This window comes from Leopardus geoffroyi, chromosome B3, assembly GCF_018350155.1.
Source record: "Leopardus geoffroyi isolate Oge1 chromosome B3, O.geoffroyi_Oge1_pat1.0, whole genome shotgun sequence".
Classification (NCBI taxonomy): domain Eukaryota; kingdom Metazoa; phylum Chordata; class Mammalia; order Carnivora; family Felidae; genus Leopardus; species Leopardus geoffroyi.
Genome location: NC_059337.1, coordinates 39,674,551 through 39,695,355, shown reverse-complemented (window position 1 = coordinate 39,695,355; position 20,805 = coordinate 39,674,551). Strand labels below are relative to the sequence as shown.

Below are 20,805 nucleotides of genomic sequence, written 5' to 3'. Positions count from 1 at the left end.
AGGGGCAGTTCTGAGAAGGTGCAGGTGATATAGCTGGAATATCAGTGACAGCTGGTATCAGGGAGAGACGTGTACTCCAGAAAGGAGCTGCGTCATTCCCTGCAGCCTTGAGCAGGGGCCCTGCTCCTTCTCTCCGTGGCTCATCTCCCCAGCTGTCGGTTCGCCATACCCTCCCTCCGAGGCCACGGGACTATGCTGAGCTCTCCGGAAAAGTGTTGGGTTTGCACAAAGTAGCATGTGGTTTCTGCTTTGAAGAGCTTCGGATTTTTCCTTTTGCTGTTGCCATGGCTTATCATCGCTGTTACTTTTTGCCAGGTTGGTGAAACAATAGGGATTTCAGAAGAGATCATGGGTTTGACGATCCTAGCAGCAGGCACGTCCATTCCTGACCTCATCACCAGTGTGATTGTCGCTCGGAAAGGCCTGGGAGACATGGCTGTGTCCAGCTCTGTGGGCAGTAACATATTTGATATCACCGTGGGGTGAGTGGCAAAGTTGCTTTCCAAGGCATATTAAGAATGACTGGAAAACACGGTGTTGGCTCTGTTTGCTGGTTTTCTGTTTCATTATTTATACATGGAATAAAAGGGCATTTATGTTATTAGTTTCTACAAGGCATCAAAGTGTCCTCCCTTCGTTCATCACAGCCTGAGGGGATAACAGAACAAAAATTGCTGTCTGAAATGTAACTGACTAGAATTTATAGATGAAATCGAAAAACAAAGTCCTTTAAATTTCATTCCCAAATTCAGTGAGATGCTCTGCTCACTGACCTCCACGGTGCTGGAAGTGGGGCTGGAAGGAGCAATGACTCAATCTCACTCGCTGATACTTCTGCTCCTTTGTGTTTGGGATCCTGCCAGCTCAGAGGCTCTAAACATTTTGTCTAAACAAGCAAATGCTGCATCCTCCTGTACCCATTCTCTTTGTCCCCTCCTCCCAACTTTGTCAGAGCCCAACCTCTGGGCTATTTTCATTTCCCCAGGCATATCCTGGATTTGGGTGGTGGCTTTGATTTCTCTAAATTTTTATGGTAAGTCCTAGCTCAGGCTAATTTAAATGTAAAGACACGTTAGCCTGAGCTAGGACTGATCACAAAAATTTACAGATGGAAGAGTCACACATCAGCTCACCTGGGTTACTCATAGGAAAGTCATGAATCATAAAGAAAAAAATACCCACTCAGACCCTGAAAATTTCAGTTTTAATACAGAACTCCTTATTAGCTGTGAGACCTTGGGCACGTAATTCAATTTCCATGAACTTCGTTTCCTCATCTGTGAAATGGGGCTATTATTTTCTGCTCTATTTCATAAGCTTTCTTGTGTGTGTGGCAGACATTCAGAATATTCACATTGTTTCTTCAATCTTGCAGCCTGCCTGTCCCTTGGTTGCTGTTCTCTCTTATCAATGGATTACAGCCTGTTCCAGTCAGCAGCAACGGCTTGTTTTGTGCAATTGTTTTGCTTTTTCTCATGCTCCTGTTTGTGATCTCTTCAATTGCATCATGCAAATGGAGAATGAACAAGATCCTGGGCTTCACAATGTTCCTCCTTTACTTTGTATTTCTGATAATCAGTGTGATGTTAGAAGATCGAATCATTTCCTGTCCTGTATCTGTCTGAGGCAGAGTCACTGTTGCTCACGATGGACGTGGATCAGAAAACCATGCCAGAAGCTACCATACTTCTTGTTACATTAATAAAAGAATGAACATGGTCCATGAGAGAGACCAGAGTGGCAAAGAGCCACTGATGGGAATGTGATCGGGGACTGAATGTTAGCCTTGGAAACACCCGCAGCTCGTTGTGGATTGTCTCACCTCTGGAGGGATGGAGTTTTTACCCCTGCCTGATGTTGGCAGCTATCACGTGGAGGCCAGAAGGACCTCTGGAGCAGAGGGTTTTCGGAACGAGGGATCATTTGGGGGTGAGGGCTGGGACAGGCACAGTAGCAGGACAAGCCCCTATACTCACAGTTCCCTGATTGTTCCTGAAAGGCTGCTGATCCAAAGACACAGATGTGGTCTACACCCCACCCTTTGGCCCCTGTCCCAAGCACACACTGCAACTTGCCATCCTCTCTTTTTCTGTTTAAAACGTGAGGTTCTACCAGGTTTGTAAACATTACATGTCCAGTTATTGGTGGGTTTAAGGAGCTAAGACTCGGAAAAAAAAAAGTATAACAGGAATCAATGATCATTACACACTGTAGCCCAGTAAAATGTGTACTGATATTTGATAGCTTAAAAAGACTCCCTTAGCTCTTCTTTTGCATTTCTGAAACGTGAAATTAAAATAAGTAGCCCCCCAAATGAAAATGTATAATTCGCCGTTGTACCAGAAGGGGGGTGGGATATTAGGGAGGGCTATTTAAAAATATGTACTTACTAGAAAATCCAAATTAGTGTTGGCTCCATCAAGTGGTCGCCTTGGGGGATTAGACAGTCATACAAAGCTGTCCTGACTTTGCTCCTCCAGCATATTCTCACCTAACAGTGACAAATGCTACTAGTGAGTCAGAAGGGGAGTGATTTTATTTTATTTTATTTTATTTTTTTAAATGTTTTATTTATTTTTGAGACAGAGACAGAGCACGAGCAGGGGAGGGGCAGAGAGAGAGGGAGACACAGAATCCGAAGCAGGCTCCAGGCTCCGAGCCATCAGCGCAGAGCCCGAAGCAGGGCTCGAACCCACAAACTGTGAGATCATGACCTGAGCCGAAGTTGGACGCTCAACCAACTGAGCCACCCAGGCGCCCCAGGGGAGTGATTTTAAAAAGAGTCCAAAATCAGTAGGGCCAAGTCTGCTATATAAAGTAAGAGATCTTGTGGGGTAATGCTACTTCTGTATGCCAACCTACATTGGATGATAAAGCCAGATTGATTTCCCGTGTGGCTTACATGTGGCTCTTAAGGCAATTACAAAGGAGAAATTCCAAAAATGCTTAACATAATGACAACACAGTGAGAAAAAGAGTATTACTACTTCTAATAGTTAGTGTAAAGGACTTCTGTGTTTTTAAAAATTGTGTGGTTATTGAAGCAGTGCTTGTGCAATTCGAAGTGCTTGTATGTTAAATACCACTGCTTGCTTTTACTAGCACTCAGTTAGGGGACCATTAGAAATGAAGCAGTTCCATGTTCCTGGTTTCAGAGCAAAAGGAGCTCAGGTGACTATAGATTATGATGGCAAATATGGCTTTAATTACAAACGTGAGAGGATTCAGACTGGAATATAACAGGACAGATGTGATGTGGAAAAAAAAAAATCAAACATTTTGGTGTTGAAGGGCTGTACTGAAAATACTTTAGTCCATAATCCATCTCTTAAGATGGGATGATTAATTAATGGCCTCACTACCCCAGGATTCACATTCTTTGGAAATGACTTTTATTAAATTTCAATAAATTGTGAGTCCCCGTGGTATTTTATTTTATGAACATGGATGAGTTCATCTGTATCTTTAGGTCACTGGGTCAGAATGCTCAAGAAGAAGAATATGGAATCATGTTCACATTCCATTTTCTTACTTATCCTCATTGCCGTTGCTGCTGCATTTGCCCAGTCTCCATATGCCATGGCCTAGGAACAGGAGAGAACAATGCCTACAGAAGGGTGACCCCAATGCCCAAACTCTGGGCATCTGTGTCTAATTCCAGCTAGCTTCAGGGGCATCACCTGAGAGTGTGGGATCTGATGCCTTCCCTAGAATGACTGACAAGGAGTGATGGACAGTGGAACATTTTGTCATGAAAAAGTGTTGGACAGTCATTTCATGATTAGAGTCAACTCTAATGATCTAACATTCTTTTTCTGATTAGCTTGCTGGATTTTTGGCATTTCTCTTTGCTTAGAAGGGATGATCTGATCACTTCACACTATGACAGAAAGGGTCAAGTAAAATGAAAGCTGGGTCTTGATGGATGGGTAAGAAGTCACTGGGGTGGGCAGGAGAAAGGAGATTTCAGGGAGATGGAAAACTTATGTAACTTTTATAAGATCAATTTGTTATGCTTGGAAATTAAAATTTTTGTCATATTTATAAGCCTATAGTTTATTAGAATTATGCTGTTGTAGGATAAAGAGTCATCTTAAAATGTCAAGATAATGGTGACACGGCCCTCTCATTTGGTAGGCAAAATGATCTACTGAGTTACAAGGGACACATACTAGATCACTCATTCAGCCCAGGAAGTCTGAAGTGTCCCAGCTGGGCATCTCAGCTGGAAGACAGTGGCTGCAGAGATGACTGCTCCCTCCCTCTGGAGGTTCCATTTCCTTGATGACCCTGGTAATGGGTTTGGGTCAAATTTCTAAAAATGTGAGGGTCTTCCTAATTTAATGGGTTAAGTTTCTATATAGTACTAAGAAAAGATTCCTTCCAAATTTTTGAAAAATGGTGTTATGTTTAAATGGTTACTATACATGGTTAAATGGTTACTTTCATCAATAGATCTGAAAATGTTTTCATCAAATTATAGGCTTGGCCCTTTAGGACACTGTTGTCTATATCATAATGATCATTTCTTTAAAGACTGATACCAAAGAGGTCAGGAACTGGAATTTGGTGTGTAGGGCACAGCCTGGTAGATACATTTGAAGAACTGGCTGGCCTTCCGTGCCAAAGAATACCCTGGGGATCTGATTCCTTTTTTTTGTGGGAGGGTCCCTCCATAGGTGCCACCTGCGATGTGTTTTGGGACTGGTCACTGTGGAAGGTGCAGAGAGGGCTCATGATCACGGCTGTCTTTGCCTGGTGTGGGTGGGGAGTGGGGGGTACTGGAGCCAAGCAGGCCACCCTGGCCTAAGACAACATGGTTGCCTTCGCAACCAAAGGCAAGCTTTAGGTCTTCACTGTGATGAGCAGGCAAAGCCTGGAGAATTTCATTTACAGAAAATTCTGTCAGTTGCTCCAGTGGCTCTATCACAGCACAATGTTTGAAAAAAATCTTTACAGACAATAGGAGGGAGCCATGCAAACGACAGCAACCGTGGGAAGGCCGCAGAGACTTCATCAGGAGGGTCTGCTACCATCTCAGAGGATAAGCACATGCACACACACCTGAGTGAGAGACAAACTCCTATACTAATTTGTGCACTGCTAATTTTGTAAACGACAATAATTAAGCCAGCAAATGCACTTGCTTTGAGGCCAGAGGAAGAGGCTAATGTGAAGGGATAAGAAGATAATAAGCCTGAGAATATTAAGGTAAACTGGTATGCAACTGCTAGTGGTTCAGTTCTGAAATAAAACTTGGTCTTGTATCCAAACAGGAAAGACGGAGCACACCAACTCTACCACACAAAGGGGCCAAGGGCCCTCTTAAAGAGGCAGCCTGTTCTTTCCCTTTCTGCTCTGAAATAAAGTGCCTAATAGCAGCTTTCAAGTTCTAGTGGGAAAAATAAAAATAAAACTGGGCTACCTCACATTACCATACAAACGGGTATTTTCTAACCATATACTTAAAACGTATTTAGAAATACACTGTAACAGCTTCTCTATACAGCAGGCTAACACTTGCTAGTTTCAATAAGCATCATGGTAATGACCAGCATAAAATAAAATAAGTATTTATCACTAAAAATGCTGAACCAACATTTTCAGGGGCCATTTCTCTATATACAAAAATGTATAAACATCTTAGAAAACCTTAAAACAAAATAAGCTGGTAGTTTTAGGGATTTATCACAACCTCACGCCGTTCCACCCCCCCCCCCCAAAAAAAAAATCAGGGGGAGAAAAGACAAAAATCAGAATATGAACAGGCTGCATAATTCCCCATCTGACAGTAGGAAGAAAAAGCGGAATACTGAAATAAGATACAAAATACAAATGTATGACATTAACACCGTGAGAGGAAGTAGGAACAAGTCATACCAGGACACAGCAGGGTTTATTTTCAACTATTAAACATATAAACAAAACTAAGAGTAAGAAAACAAGAGACAGATAATGTAGCAAAAGTGTATTTCTCTCCAACAAGATTGGTTGGCCATGATTCTTCAAAATGTATCTTCAACAGAGAGAAAATTGAAGAGAAGTTTATATAGAGTTATTTTAAAGGATGATCTAGATTTTAATTTTCTTTTGAGCAGGGTTTACTACTTTCTACTCATGTTTTTGGTTTTATTTTTAAAGACTAAATTTGCACAAATAATATTCCCTGGGAATTAAAAGTAGAGGAAATAAAACCCAATGAAAAACAGAACAAAAACTCTGTGTGTATGGGAGGAGATAATAACTATACTCACCTTTCCCCATATGAGTTTGAACCACAATGAATGGGCTTTACCTCATTTTTTTTCTGGTTAGGTACTTGAAATCAATAAACTATAATTCTTACATATAGTTTGTGTCAAAGACAAGTTAAACAACAGCGAAAGCTGTTCTTATAAGGGAAACAAAACCCCAGGACACAAAAACAGAATAGAACCCCAGAACCCTATTTGGAGGGATATTTGCTGCCAATGCCAAAAGACTCACCTATCAAATGTTTCTCTCGTTTGACAATTATCAAGCGATGTAGGGAACAAAAGACTCCTTTAGGATGTGAAACTCGGATACGAAGAGTGAAGGAGACTGGAGTTGTATTTACAAAGGAAAGGCATATAAATGTGCATAGCACCAGGTTTTTCAAGTAAGCAAGGTCAGTCCCAAACTAATTCGAACTAAAATTTCACATTTTTTAAACTCTCCCCATTACTTCCCAGGGTAGAAAGCTGTGAAATGTTTCAGCTTGATGCTATTCACTAATGGTGTGAACTCACAAGGTAGTTTTTGCGCAGCTAAACTGATTCTAAGTCTCAGATATCCCCAGGACAAGTGTCCTGGGCTCTACTGGCTTACACACCAGATTTGGAACCATCCACATTTTTCTCCTATGAAACTGTCTAGAGAATTCTTTCCTTCATGACAATGTGTGCAACCACGCACACACACATACTGGAAATCTATAAATAACTCTAATAGCCAAAGAATACTTTTTATCAGAAATTACCAAAGAAAGCGATATTTGAAATAATGGGACTAAAAATACTTTTTAAGAGTCTTTCTAATACCCATGGTGTTTAAACGTTCAATTTATTGTCTGATTTCTGGATATTTCTGGATTTTAGATTCCATAAACTTCAGATTCTGAAGGCTTATTGAAAAAGCCAAGTTCCTCAATATGGGAAATTCTATCTGGCTGTACTTTTAGAGAGTTATTATTTTTCTATTTTTGAAAAAATATCTTGAATATTTATTTATATATATATATAATATGAACAGAATACTCCCAATAGGTCATATTCCAGATAAATATGATACAATCTGCATCATATGCCACATTTTAGATATTAAAATAAGGGTAAAATCTGGAATAAGTTGTCTGACATATTTCCCAACACAAGTGTTCGTATAGAATATTAAAATCTAAATTGATTTTTGGCTTTGTAAGCTATCCCTGTGTACTGTCTGTATCTGTTAGCAATAGAGAACATTTTCAGTCATGGTATACTGAACCTGATTTTGCAGAAGCAGACTTGGAACCTCCCCGGCTCTCCTTCGACAAGGCTCAATGAGTCAGTCTGGGCAGTGCGCACCCTGGCTTTCATCCACTCACTGCAGTCAGGCTTAGCGGTACTAACATGCAATCCTAGCACAACACTGACACTAGCGCTGACAGTTTTGAATCATTCTCCCAAGTAATAAAATATATATATATATATATATATATATAGATAGATAGATAGATATAGATAGCTATACATATAGAGATCTGCAGCTGTACTAATTACTTCAAATAGCAGCAGACAAGGAAAATAAGCACTTAATTGCTTGCTTCGTAAGTTTCAGTTCATTTTGTTTGCTATATTAAGTTTAAAAATTAAAAAAATATCAACTTACTATAAACAATTTAAAATATGTATAATACAACTTCATGGTCAAAACATTTGAATAGTCTATGAAAACAGGAAATACTTTGATCTTACATTTGGTTAAGTTCCATACATGATTTTTTCAACATGTTTCTTCCAAGAGAAACCACAAAACAGGTGTCTTATTTTGAGAAGTAATTTTGTCTAGGGATTTCCTTGTCACAAAAATACTTAATTACTGGTTACAGGAGAAGTAAAGAAAAAAAAAAAAAAACAAAGAGATGAGAAACAAAATGGCTCTCTCTTCACTTGTCACTCTTCCCTTCTTAGAACATTCTGTACATGAGCTATCTGGGCTTTCTGAACCATTTACAAATGCATTTTCAAAAATCGAAGAGAAAGAGTTTAGAATCTCCAAATATTATTTTATACACTGACTATACAATACATATTGAAAGTATACACGCACGTGCATATCTTAAAGATAAGGTTCTCCAAAGGTTTTTCGACATTCCATCACCCCTGTACTTGGTGGTCGATCACAGTTGTGTGTACTCTTGACTTGACTAGGTGTGAGGCGGTCGTATGCCATCTTGTATTCTTTATCAAATGCATCTGTAAAAATTCATAAAGAAATGAGGGCATTTAGCAATTTATACTCGGTATTAACAACAATCAAGATTTTAAAATATCACAGAACTAAAAAATTAGAGGCCAAGAAGGCATCTCTAGGTCATTTCTGCCAACTAAAGAAATACAGAATTTCAGAGCTCAAACAAGGACCTCAAAGCTCTCAGCATTTTAGAGCTAGATTACACAGACCAACGAATTTTAAAGTTTTAAGATGGCTTCCTTTTAAAATTCTTTTTCCCAAATTTAAAGATTATGGTAAAATACATACAAAAGTTACTATCTTTTTTTTTTAAAATTTTTTTTTCAACGTTTATTTATTTTTGGGACAGAGAGAGACAGAGCATGAACAGGGGAGGGTCAGAGAGAGGGAGACACAGAATCGGAAGCAGGCTCCAGGCTCTGAGCCATCAGCCCAGAGCCTGACGCGGGGTTCGAACTCACGGACCGCGAGATCGTGACCCGGGCTGAAGTCGGACGCTTAACCGACTGCGCCACCCAGGCGCCCCCAAAAGTTACTATCTTAACCATCTTGTAGGTCAGTGGTATTATGTACATTCATAACGTGCAGCCATCACCACCATCCACCTCAACTCTCTTCCCTCTTGTGAAACTGAAACCCGATACCCATTAAACATTAATTCCGTTGCCCCCTGCCCCAACTCCTGTCAACTATCATTTTACTTCTGTCTGTATGATTTTTGACTACTCTAGTAAGTGACTCATAAGAGGAATTGTACAGTATTTGTCTTTTTGTGATTGGCTTATTTCATGTACATAATGTCCTCGAGGTTCATCCAAGTTATAGTATGTGCCAGAATTAACTTCTTTTTTAAGGAGGAATAATATTCCATTGTATGTATAGACCACATTTTGCTTACTCATTCATCCTTCAATGGACACATGGGTTGTTTCCACACTTTAGCTATTATGAATAATGCTGCTATGAACATGGATGTAAAAATCTCTCCTGCAGACCCTGCTTTTAAGTCCATTTTTAATTTTTTGAAGGGACTGCCATACTGTTTTCCACAGCAGCTGTACCATTTTACATTCCCAATAATAATGTATAAAAGTTCCAATTTTCTATATCTTCACCAACACTTGTTATTTTTTGTTTTTGTTTTTGTTGGGGGCGGTGGACAGTAGCCAGCCTAATGGTGTGAGGTGGAATCTCACTATAGATTTGATTTGTATTTCCCTAATAATTAATGATGTTGAGCATCTTTTCTTGTGCTTATTGGCCACCTATATATCTTCTTTGGAGAAGTGTCTATTCAAGTCCTTGCCCATTTTTAATTGGCTTTTTGTTGTCGTTGTGTTTTAGAAATTTTTCAAATCTATTCTGGATATTATTTTCTTCCATTCTATGGGTTGCCTTTTTACATTCCTGATACCTTTTAATGCACAAAATTTTACATTTTCATGAATTCCAATTTTTGTATTTTTTCTTGTGTTGCTTGGGCCTCTGGTGTCATATCCAAGAAATCACTGCCAAATCTAATGTCATGAATGATTTTGCCCTGTTTTCTCCTAGGAGTTTTATAGTTTCAGATCTCACATTTAGGTCTTTAATCCATCTTGAGTTAATTTGTTTTTTTTTCTTTAATTTTAATTTTTTTTTTTTTTATAATTTACATCCAAATTAGTGTATAGTGCAACAATGATTTCAGGAGTAGATTCCTTAGTGCCCCTTACCCATTTAGCCCATCCCTCCTCCCACAGCCCCTCCAGTAACCCTCAGTTTGTTCTCCATATATATGAGTCTCTTATGTTTTGTCCCCTTCCCTGTTTTTATACTATTTTTGTTTCCCTTCCCTTATGTTCATCTGTTTTGTCTCTTAAAGTCCTCATGACTTCACTCAGAAGTCATATGATATTTGTCTTTCTCTAATTTCACTTAGCATAATACCCTCTAGTTCCATCCACAGAGTTGCAAATGGCAAGATTTCATTCTTTTTGATTGCCGAATAATACTCTGTTGTATATATATACCACATCTTCTTTATCCATTCATCCATTGATGGACATTTGGGCTCTTTCCATACTTTGGCTATTGTTGATAGTGCTGCTATAAACATGGGAGTGCATGTGTCCCTTCAAAACAGCACACCTGTATCCCGTGGATAAATGCCTAGTAGTGCAATTGCTGGGTTGTAGGGTAGGTCTATTTTTATTTTTTTGAGGAACCTCCATACTGTTTTCCAGAGTGGCTGTACCAGCTTGCATTCCTTTTGAGTTAATTTGTTTTACAAGGGGTTCCAACTTCATTCTTTTGCATATGGATATCCAGTTTTGCCAGCATCATTTGTCGAAATGACTGTCCTTTCCCCAATGGTGTTCTTGGCCCCATTGTCAAAAATCATTTGACCATATATATGAGGGCTTATTTCTGGGCTCTCTATTCAATTCCATTGGTCTACATGTCTGTCTTTATGCCAGTACCACACCGTTTAGATTACAGTAGCTTTGTAGTAAGTTTTGAAATCAATAAGTGTGAGTCATCCAGGTCTTATTCTAAGATTTTAGTTACTTGAGGTCCCTCTGAGATTCCATATAAATTCGAGGATATGTTTTTCTATTTTTGCAAAAAAAAAAAAAAATCATTACGATTTTGATAGGGATTGCACGTTAATCTATAGGTTGCTTTGGACAGTACTGATATCTTAAAAATTTTAGTCTTCTAAGTATATGAAAATGGGATGTATTTTCATTTATTTATGTCTAATTTCTTTCAACAACGTTTTGCAGTTTTCATTGTACAAGTCTTTCACCTCCTTGGTTGAACAAATTCCTAATTATTTTATTCTTTTTGATGCTACTGTACATGGAATTACTCTCAATTTTTGGATTATGCATTGCTAGTTACAGAAATATGACTGAGTTTTGTATCTTTTATCTTTTATCCTGCAACCTTGCTGAAAGCATTTATTAACTCAAACAATCTAGGTGGTTTTGTTTTGTTTTGCTTTTGGTGTGGAATATCTAGGATTTTCTATATATATGATCATGTCATCTATGAATAGAGATAGCTTAACTTCTTCCTTTCCAATTTGGATGCCTTTTACTTCTTTTTCTTTCCTGGCTGCTTTGGCTAGAACTTCTAATACAATGTTGTCTTGTTCCTGATCTTAAGGAAAAATCTTTCCGTTTTTCACCATTGAGTATGGTGTTAATTTGGGTCATAAATGCCCTTTATCAAGTTGAGGACATTCCCTTCTATTCCTAGTTTGCTGATTTTGCCAAATGCTTTTTCTGCATCTAGTGACACATGTGTCTTTTTTTTTTTTTTTTAATAATTTTATTTATCTCTATAACCAACATGGGGTTTGAACTCACAACCCCCAAATCAAGAGCTGCATGTTCTACCAACTGAGCCAGCCAAGTGCCCCAGAGAATTTGTGTCTTTTATTCCAATAATATGGTATATCACATTGATTGAGTTTTGTGTATTGAACCAACATTGCATTCCTGGGATAAATCCCAGTTGGTCATGGAACAAAATCCTTTCTAAATGTTGCTGGATTTCATTTGCCAGTATTTTGTTGAGGATTTTTGCACCTATATTAATAAGGGATATTGCTCTGTAGTTTTCTTTTCTTGTGATGTCTTTGTCTTATAATATTAGCTTCACAGAATGAGTTAGGAAGTGCTCCTTTTTCTTCTACTTTTGTAAGTATGTGAAGGATTAATGTCTTAGTTCAGGCTGCTATAACAGGATACCATAGACCGGGTGGCTTAAATGATGAACATTTATTTCTCACAATTCTGGAGGCTGGGAAGTCTAAGATCAAGGCAACAGCAGATCTGGCGTCTGGTTAGAGCGCTCTTCCTGGTTTGCGAACAGCTGTCTTCTCCCTGTATCCTTACATGACTGAGAGGGATAGCTCTCTTCTTAAGGATGTTACCCCATTGTGGGGGCTCCAACCAGATGATGTTATTACTTCCCTAGGGCCCTACTTCCAAATACCATCAGGTTAAGGCTTTAACATAGGAGTAGGGGCAGGGCACCAATATGCAGTCCATCAAAATTGGTGTTAATCCTTCTTTAAACATTTGATAGAATTCACCATCTGGTCCTGGGTTTTTCTTTCTGGGAAGCTTTTTGATTATTAACTCAATCTATTTACTTATTACAGCTCTAGTAAGGGTTTCTATTCTAGAGTCAGTTTTGTAGTTTACGTCTTTGTAAGAATTTGCCTATCTGGGTTACTGAATTTGTAGGCATATAGTTATTAATTGTACTTCCTTATCATTCTTTTTATTTCTGGAAGGGTGGTAGGAATATCTCCTCTTTCATTCCTCATTTCATTAATTTGAGTCCTCTCTTTTTCTCTTAGTCTAACCAAAGATCAATTTTATTGCTCTTTTCAAAGAACCAACTTTGATTTTGATGAGTTTCTCTATTTTAAAAATTGTTTTCCCCTAGATTTTCTAATTTTTCTCTATTTTATTGATTTCTGCTGTAATATTTATTATTTCCTTTCTTCTGCTTGCTTTGGGTTTAATTTGCTCTTCTTTTTCTATTTCTTAAAAAAATTTTTGTTTAATGTTTTATTTATTTTTGAGACAGAGAGAGACAGAGCATGAGCAGGGGAGGGACAGAGAGAGAGGGAGCCACAGAATCTGAAGCAGTCTCCAGGCTCTGAGCTGTTAGCACAGAGCCTGACGCAGGGCTTGAACTCACAAACGCGAGATCATGACCTGAGCCGAAGTCAGAGGTTTAACCGACTGAGCCACCCAGGCGCCCCAAAGGAAACGGTTTTTTCTTTTTTTTAATTTTTTTAATGTTTACTCATTTTTCAAGAGACAGAGAGAGACAGAGAATGAGCATGGAAGGGGCAGAGAGAGAGGTAGACACAGAATCCGAAGCAGGATCCAGGCTCTGAGCTGTCAGCACAGAGCCCAACGCGGGACTTGAACCCACAAACTATGAGGTCATGACCTGAGCCGAAGTTGGATGCTTAATCAACTGAGCCACCCTGACGCCCTTTTCTATTTCTTAAGGTAGAAGGTTATGTAGGTATTTACATAGAAGTTCCTACCTTATTAAATTTCCAGTTGAGCATCAGAATCACTTGTCAAATTTCTTTTAAATGATTTCCAATGTTTCACAACCATCATAGTTAAAAAGCAAATATTCACAACATTCTGCTCAAAGCTCCCTAGATGCGATTTGAATCCATTCATTCTTTTCCTCTTTCTAATGGAAAGTGCAGCTCAACACATTCATACATTTGTTTACAAACAAAATTACAGGTTAAATACAGTTGTACTTCTGTTAGTCTTTTCCACCAAATAGTCCTTACTTCTAAGTTTTACTATTATTATTAGAACTTGTCCCAAATTTTCCACCTTTATTTCAACTAGGAAAATCAATGACTTAATGTGACTTTCGAGTACAACGTTCCCTGGTTATATTTCTTTGCATCATACTTTTTTTTCCCAAGCAAAGATACCAAACACTGATCTCTACTGGGCTCAGATTTATAGCTCAACATTTTTTTTTTTTATAGCTAAATTTTTTGTTGTTGTTATACAGCTAAAATTTTTAAAAGCCATTTTAGTGTAAGGCCAATTTTCCAATTCCTAGCTTTTAAATCTTTCTTTCTTTTTTAGATTTATTTTCTTTCTAATCAAACCAGTCTCTCTGTATTTTTTAAAAGTTTATTTATTATTTTTTAGTAGTCTCTACACCCAATGTGGGGGCTTGAACTCATGACCCCCGAGATCAGCCAGGTGCCCCTCTTTGTCCTTTAAACATTGGTTTTGTTTAAAATAACACACTTGTATAAGTTTCACTTGTACTATTGCATTAGCTTCTTAATTGCCCCTTTCACTATCTACTGGGTCCCCACACAATTTGTTCTCCATAGACTACAGATCTTGGTAAAACATATATTTGATTATATCTCTCTCCTGCTTAAAAATCCCCCAGATGTTTCCCACTGCCCTTAGAATTCAGTCCAAGATACTTGGGAGACCCTACAGACACCGCACAATCTAGTTCCTGCCTGCTTTTCCAAACTCATTTCACCCCACACTCTACCCTTTCTCTGTGATCCCTCTCTTCCCTGGCCTTTCCATTACTCAAAAATGCCAGCCCTTTCACCTCAGGGTCTTCCTACAAACTTTAAAGTTTGTTTGTTTTCTCCCCCATTGATATTCTGGCTACACTGTCAACTTAGTGTCATTTCCTCAGAAGCCTTCCTTATTTTCAAACTTGTCATTCTCCACACTCCTTCCTGGTCACAATGCACTTTTGGTACCTTCTCCCCATAGTCCAATCTACATCTCTGCAGAAGCCTCCAATAAATTAATTCTTCAACATCCAGATTCTCCATCCATCAGTCCATCCTAATACCAATTACTTATTCATTTACGTTTGTTTCACACTTGCTTTTCTTTCCCATTATTGCTCTAGTCTCCAATCCTTCCCCTTGGGTTCTAAAATTTCCTTGGGCATCAACTCTGGTCTACACAGAAAGTGATAGTTTTTTGAGGGACACCCAACATATATAGACAGTGAAGAGCTTTGCCCCCAGTGACGGCATAAAAGAGAGGCCATAGAACCCAGATGCTTCCAGAAACTTTCAAACAACTGGCAAAGGAAGCTGATATCAGGTCTGTAATCCTACAGAGAGTCAGAGGAAAAGAGCTCTTGAATTCATGAAATGGTAAATTCCTTTAAGGTACCAGTAAACCTATATAATAATCTCCAAGCAGATCTAGAGGAGGATTAAAATTGTCTATTTTTAAATTTCGCTCTGGTTGGGGGAGGGGTGCTGGTAATATACAAAGATAAGGAACTTGAACACCATCACTGCAGGGGTCAGGCAATGCTGGTCTTAGCTAGAACAAAGTAAATGACGGATTGCTGAGATAAAGAAAAGCCTTTTACGCTTTCCCTCTCTCAGCATTATTTTAGGGGGTCAGGAAATTGACTTTAAACTTTAAATAAATTTGGCTTTTCAGGAGAATGTGCTAAATAAAGGTTAATCCTTTTAGATAATGAGTACAAAAAAAAATTTTTTAACCCCAACGTATAATTCCATTCTGTAAGATGCTCACCATCTCACCTATACACATCATGGCTTCTGGATTCAACAACTTCTCTCCTGGCATCAAAGCAGACAATTCCCAATGATATGAGTCACCTTTGGTGAGATGGCACGTGATAACCTCTTGAGCGACCCAGTTAGGGATGGCTGCTCTAAGCCCTCTACTTCACTCACTAATTCCTCCTCTTTCCCATCCTTTAGTGAACTTGTTGGGAAGCCAGCACCACAGGGAGTACTCTTGTTCTCTATTCATGTTCCCTAAGGTCTGGCTGAGTAGCCTGTAATAGGGCCTAACCTTACTATACATATGATATAGATATGTATGATACATGTATGAATTATATATATATGTATATGACTCTGATGAGACTAATAAATATCTGTGGCAAATGTCATGGGCACTCTAAAAGTCAACTCAAGTGTTGACTAGCACTAAATAACTAGATATATTTTGTTAAGATAGTATATAATCACCTAAAAGGTATGGCCTGTTGCATACTCTCTCATTAACCGGGAGTGGGTTTAATTAAGTAGGGCACCCAAGTTAGACACCACTTAAGTCAGGTGAATTATATGTATCATTATCATTTTCATCAACTTATTCACATTAGAATTTCCCAGACAAAACGCCAAAACTCTTGAGTCTCTCGATGCCTGACAGCTACCTCTTTCTTCTTTTTGTCTGTCGGGGGCTATTTCTGTCCTTTCCTGAGACTTAGAAACCAAAAGGAAGTCAAGCACAGTAACTGGGAGAAGGAGATGATCAGTTAAAAAAGTTTAGGACCTCCTGACATATATATTTAGCTACCTTATATCCTTTCTGAAACAAGCTTAATGTTATTTGTGATATGACCCAACTGTTAAAAGCATGGATGGGCATTTAGAACTGCTTGATTCAAGGGGTGTCTGGGTGGCTCAGTTGGTTAAGCGTCTGAATTCGGCTCAGGTCATGATCTCGCATTTTGTTAGTTCTAGTCCCAAGTTGGGATGTGTGCCAACAGCTCAGGGCCTGGAGCCTGCTTCAGATTCTGTGTCTCCCTCTCTCTTTCTCTGTCCCTCCCCCACTTGCACTCTGTCTCTCTCTCAAAAATAAGTAAACATTAAAAAAAAAAAAGAGAATTTTATAAAACTGCTTGGTTCAAATAGGGCTCTGTTATTTATTGTGAAACCCAAGTTCAAGTTACTTAACCTCTTGGATCCTCAGATGCCTCACTAATAACACAGAAACGATAACAGTACCTATCTCATATGGCTTTGGGGAGAATTATCAGGATAATACATGGGAAGTACTTCCTACAGTGTAAGGCACAGAGTAAGCCTTCAAAAAATGTTAGCTTTTATCATTTAACATTACTACCACTAACGTGACCAAAGTATCAAAGTATCTATTTATTACATTAAAATTTAAAAAATCAAAGAAAGAATTCTTCTAATATTAATATATATTATATAATATTAGTATAATTTAATATAAAAATAATAAAGACTATCAATATAAAAATAATTTGAAAACAGTATCATGATCTATAAATATTACATGTTAGATATTATGCTGAATTACCTATATCAATGTTTTCTCTTCCCAGTGCCACAAGCGAGAGAAATAGTATTTCTCTATATAAACTCCTAGGGGGGGAAAAGGAGTGGAGAAGATATTATTACTCATTGGTCTCTACATTCTGTACAAAATATTTATGCTAATTTAAGCGTGAAATAATCAAACAAATTACTAAGCCAGTAACAGGAATCTGCTTGGAGGAACAATACATTCATTTAAGACAGACTTACCTCTGTCTTTTAAAATGAGGGCATTTATTCAGGGTCTCTAAAATCTGACTCATTGGTCCATAGACATCATTCATTTTAATGCTTTTTACCATATTTTTCAATAGTTCCTGGTTAAATGAATTATCACCTTTTTGCAATAAATGGACCATTGGATACTTTTGGGCTACAAAAGAACAAAAGAGCAAATGAAGGAAAATGTGTATAAAGGACAACATAATTAAGCAGCAACTGACAGTTATGAAAGAAGTTACAAAGCCCCCAAAACAAATTAAGGGCAATAGATAAAGGAACAGAAATCTAAGAATGAAGAAAGAAAAGAAAAGGGAAAAAAAATAAGACACATAATGATAAAAATAGGCCTAAAGCTTTCTGTGGCCTCAAACAAAAACTAAAAGTGCTGTTTTCCTTAATACAGCCCCTGGAGGAAATTCTAAATCAGCAGCTTGAGATGGAAACAAATGTGTAAAAAGAAGCAGCTGGGACAAGCAATGTGCTAAAAGCAAACTCCACAAAACATAACCCCTTCAGCACATACAAAGCACCACTCAAGAAACAAAACCAAAAAAACAAAAAAACCCTTGACCTCCACGGAAGGTAGCACTAAAAACATCAAACTTAACACTCACTCTCAAATAAAAGAGTACGATTTTGACCTGTAAGACAAAAAGTAGTATAGTAAAATAAACGTTATTATACATTAGTTTAGGCTTGTAAAACAAGTAGAGATCACTCTCATATGAACAAAGTCAGCATTCTGTGACAGTACTTACTGTGGGCATTCCAGAGGATGTACAAGGGCTGTCCCGGATCCTGATGTAATTTCATATTGTCCCATAACATCTGTATTAAAACATATTTACTATCTTCAGACATACAGTGGCGAGGAATCTGTGTTGAAGAATCAACAGATATTCATTAATGATCCTTACAAATACTTTTTAGGATAAATGTGTGCAAGAGAGAAAAGAGAACAGAAAATGATTGGTTTGTATGCATTTTGTCTCTACTGAAGGAAGATCAGCCAAGAAGCTAATGATCTCTAAAGTAACAGATTTAACTAAGGACTGAGATCGGTAAGAAAGGGTGCCATGAAGGTCTAATCCTGACCAGCTTATGATTGAGGGGTCCACAGAAAAAGGAATCCAGGAGCCTCATGATACATCAGTCCAAGACCCTACCCTAGATAACTCACTGAGATAACCTCTTGGTCATTCCTTCATCATGTACTGAAAATCCAAAGCACATGCACCATCACAGACATGAATACAAGTAGGCAGAAAAAGTTCCTGAATGTAGAAACTTGGCGATTTAGTGGTGGTGATACATATGAAGAAGTAAAACACTTTTATAGGACAATATATCAAAAATACAAGTAAACATATAACAACCTATCTAAATGTTAAGCAAAAACTCAGACTAAAGGACTGAAAAGAATGGTAGCACGTGGCTGAAAAAGGAATTACAGACATCCTCCTAAAAACGTGTAAGGCTCGTTTTTGAAGGAGGTAGGAGACATGAGTGGAGCCAACTCACAGACTCTTCTCATAAAAGCCATTTACAGTTTCTTCTTGAGGCTATGATGAAAACACAGCCCATTTTGTGTAAATTTTACAAGGAGTCTAAAAAACATGATCTTGTCTTACTGCTAGGCTGTGAGAAGAAAAATTATCTGTAAATATGACTAAGACATTTTATTGATCTAATGATCCCGATAAATATTTAAAATATTTAGCATAAAAATACTTTTTTGGTCATTAGGAATATGCAAATATTCCAATGGTGATGATAGCATTGCCTTTTAGATTGAATTTTCATTTTCATACCTTTGAATACTTGTTACAGTGCTCAGAAGAAAGAATCAATCCAGGTAAATTACTGGGTAAGTCAAGACGTCTAAAATACCACACCAGGTTCCAAAACACAATTGGATGATGGTCCACAAAGTCTGCCACTGTTATGGCATGATCACCTTCATTTTCCAATAAGCTTTCGAGTTCCTTCCATACCACTAAAGGACTAAGATAGGGAACAGTGATAGGATCTGGACTTGGGAGATGCCACTCTAATCCTAAAGAATCCTGTTGAATAAATAAAAAAACATAAATAGAAAATACAAGATTGGTGATACTAAATCAATTAAAAAACAAAACAATTCCTGTCAATAATTTCCATATAAATGGAAATATACTATAATTGTATCATGAGACTAGAAACTCTTCTTGACAATTACAAAATTGAAGCCTGTAAGGCTATTTAGGACAAAGGGAACAAAATCATATGTAAATCATCAATGTCCAAATTTAAAAAGACACCAAAATACATACTGTAGCTCCTTGTAAAGTAGTTGGCAGGCTGCCTGTAGAAATGAGTTTCTGCCCTCCAGGGTCTTCCTTATCCAAGGGGCCATAAGTACTAACACTCCTGGCCATTGGAAATAGTGGACATTTTGACACAGCTGTTTTTGATCTATCAGCAGGGATCTGAATACTTCGGGCACATGTATTTTCCAGCAGTTTAGATTTGCTTCAGCATTGACAAAAGAAAAAAAGCACATCATTCTTTAGATTTACTTTATTTTATCCAGAAAGACCAGCTCTTTAGTATCAGAACTGGATATGCAGCAAAGTTAGCAAAGGAAAGATGTTACTTCAGCTGTATCTGGTAAACAGGATATGGATATATATATATATACACACACACACACACACACATATATTTTATATATATAAAACAGATATATGTATATCATATATATGATATATATGATATATATCATATATATATATATGATATATATGATATATATATCACATATATATATCATATATATACCACAGGTTCGAACCCACGAACTGGGAGATCATGACCTGGGCTGAAGTCAGATCTTAACCACCTGAGCCACCCAGGTGCCCCTTTTAAGTAGTCTGATCATGTTAAGTTTCCAGAGAACTTTAAATACTCAAAAGTTATTCACTTATTAAAAACATTTAGTGGACAGCTTTTTAAAAAATATTTATTTATTTACTTATTTTGAGAGAGAGAGAGAGCATGAGAAGGGGAGGGGCAGAGGGAGTGGAAAAGAGATAAAGAATCCCAAGCAGGCTCTGCGCTAAACCTGATGTGGGGCTCAAACTCACAAACCCTGAGATCCTGACCTGAACTGAAATGAAGAGTCAGATGCTTAACTAACTAAGCCACCCAGGCGCCCCTAGTGGACAATTCTATCACAGCAGGAGCCACAGCAGGCCCAGAGGATACAAAGCAGAGAAAACAGGCACCTCTTACTTCAGGAGTCACAAACTAGTCACAAGCTAGTCTCAGTCAGAGAAAGGGCTGTACTTAACCTATCATGAGAGAAGATGCGCACACAGATTTGTGGGTTTGCTGCCTAAGCACTCAGGATCAAACAGGTCAGGCCAGCCTACCAGTACTCTGCAGGCACTTTCTCTTGTACATGCAGTTAC

The 20,805-nt window shown here is 38.0% G+C and overlaps 2 protein-coding genes across 13 annotated transcripts in view; one reads left to right on the top strand and one right to left on the bottom strand.

Annotated features, from left to right (window-relative positions):
• Positions 1-2,314, top strand: part of SLC24A1 (solute carrier family 24 member 1) — a 38,887-nt gene extending 36,573 nt beyond the window's left edge. For all 7 annotated transcript variants that reach the window (XM_045449393.1, XM_045449396.1, XM_045449398.1 and 4 more), the window contains 2 exons: positions 316-482; positions 1,376-2,314. In XM_045449393.1, coding sequence (XP_045305349.1) covers positions 316-482; positions 1,376-1,625 — 417 coding nt within the window. In that variant the 3' untranslated portion in view covers positions 1,626-2,314. The remainder of the gene's footprint in view (positions 1-315; positions 483-1,375) is intronic.
• A 3,563-nt stretch (positions 2,315-5,877) lies between these two features.
• The window catches only part of DENND4A (DENN domain containing 4A), a 132,407-nt gene continuing 117,479 nt past the window's right edge, over positions 5,878-20,805 (bottom strand). For 3 of the 6 annotated variants that reach the window (XM_045449386.1, XM_045449390.1, XM_045449387.1), the window contains 7 exons: positions 19,666-19,864; positions 19,165-19,419; positions 18,112-18,229; positions 17,968-17,994; positions 17,342-17,504; positions 17,115-17,179; positions 5,878-8,477 (listed from right to left, as the gene is read on the bottom strand). In XM_045449386.1, coding sequence (XP_045305342.1) covers positions 8,341-8,477; positions 17,115-17,179; positions 17,342-17,504; positions 17,968-17,994; positions 18,112-18,229; positions 19,165-19,419; positions 19,666-19,864 — 964 coding nt within the window. In that variant the 3' untranslated portion in view covers positions 5,878-8,340. The remainder of the gene's footprint in view (positions 8,478-17,114; positions 17,180-17,341; positions 17,505-17,967; positions 17,995-18,111; positions 18,230-19,164; positions 19,420-19,665; positions 19,865-20,805) is intronic. The other 3 variants (XM_045449391.1, XM_045449388.1, XM_045449389.1) reach the window with 1 other exon arrangement.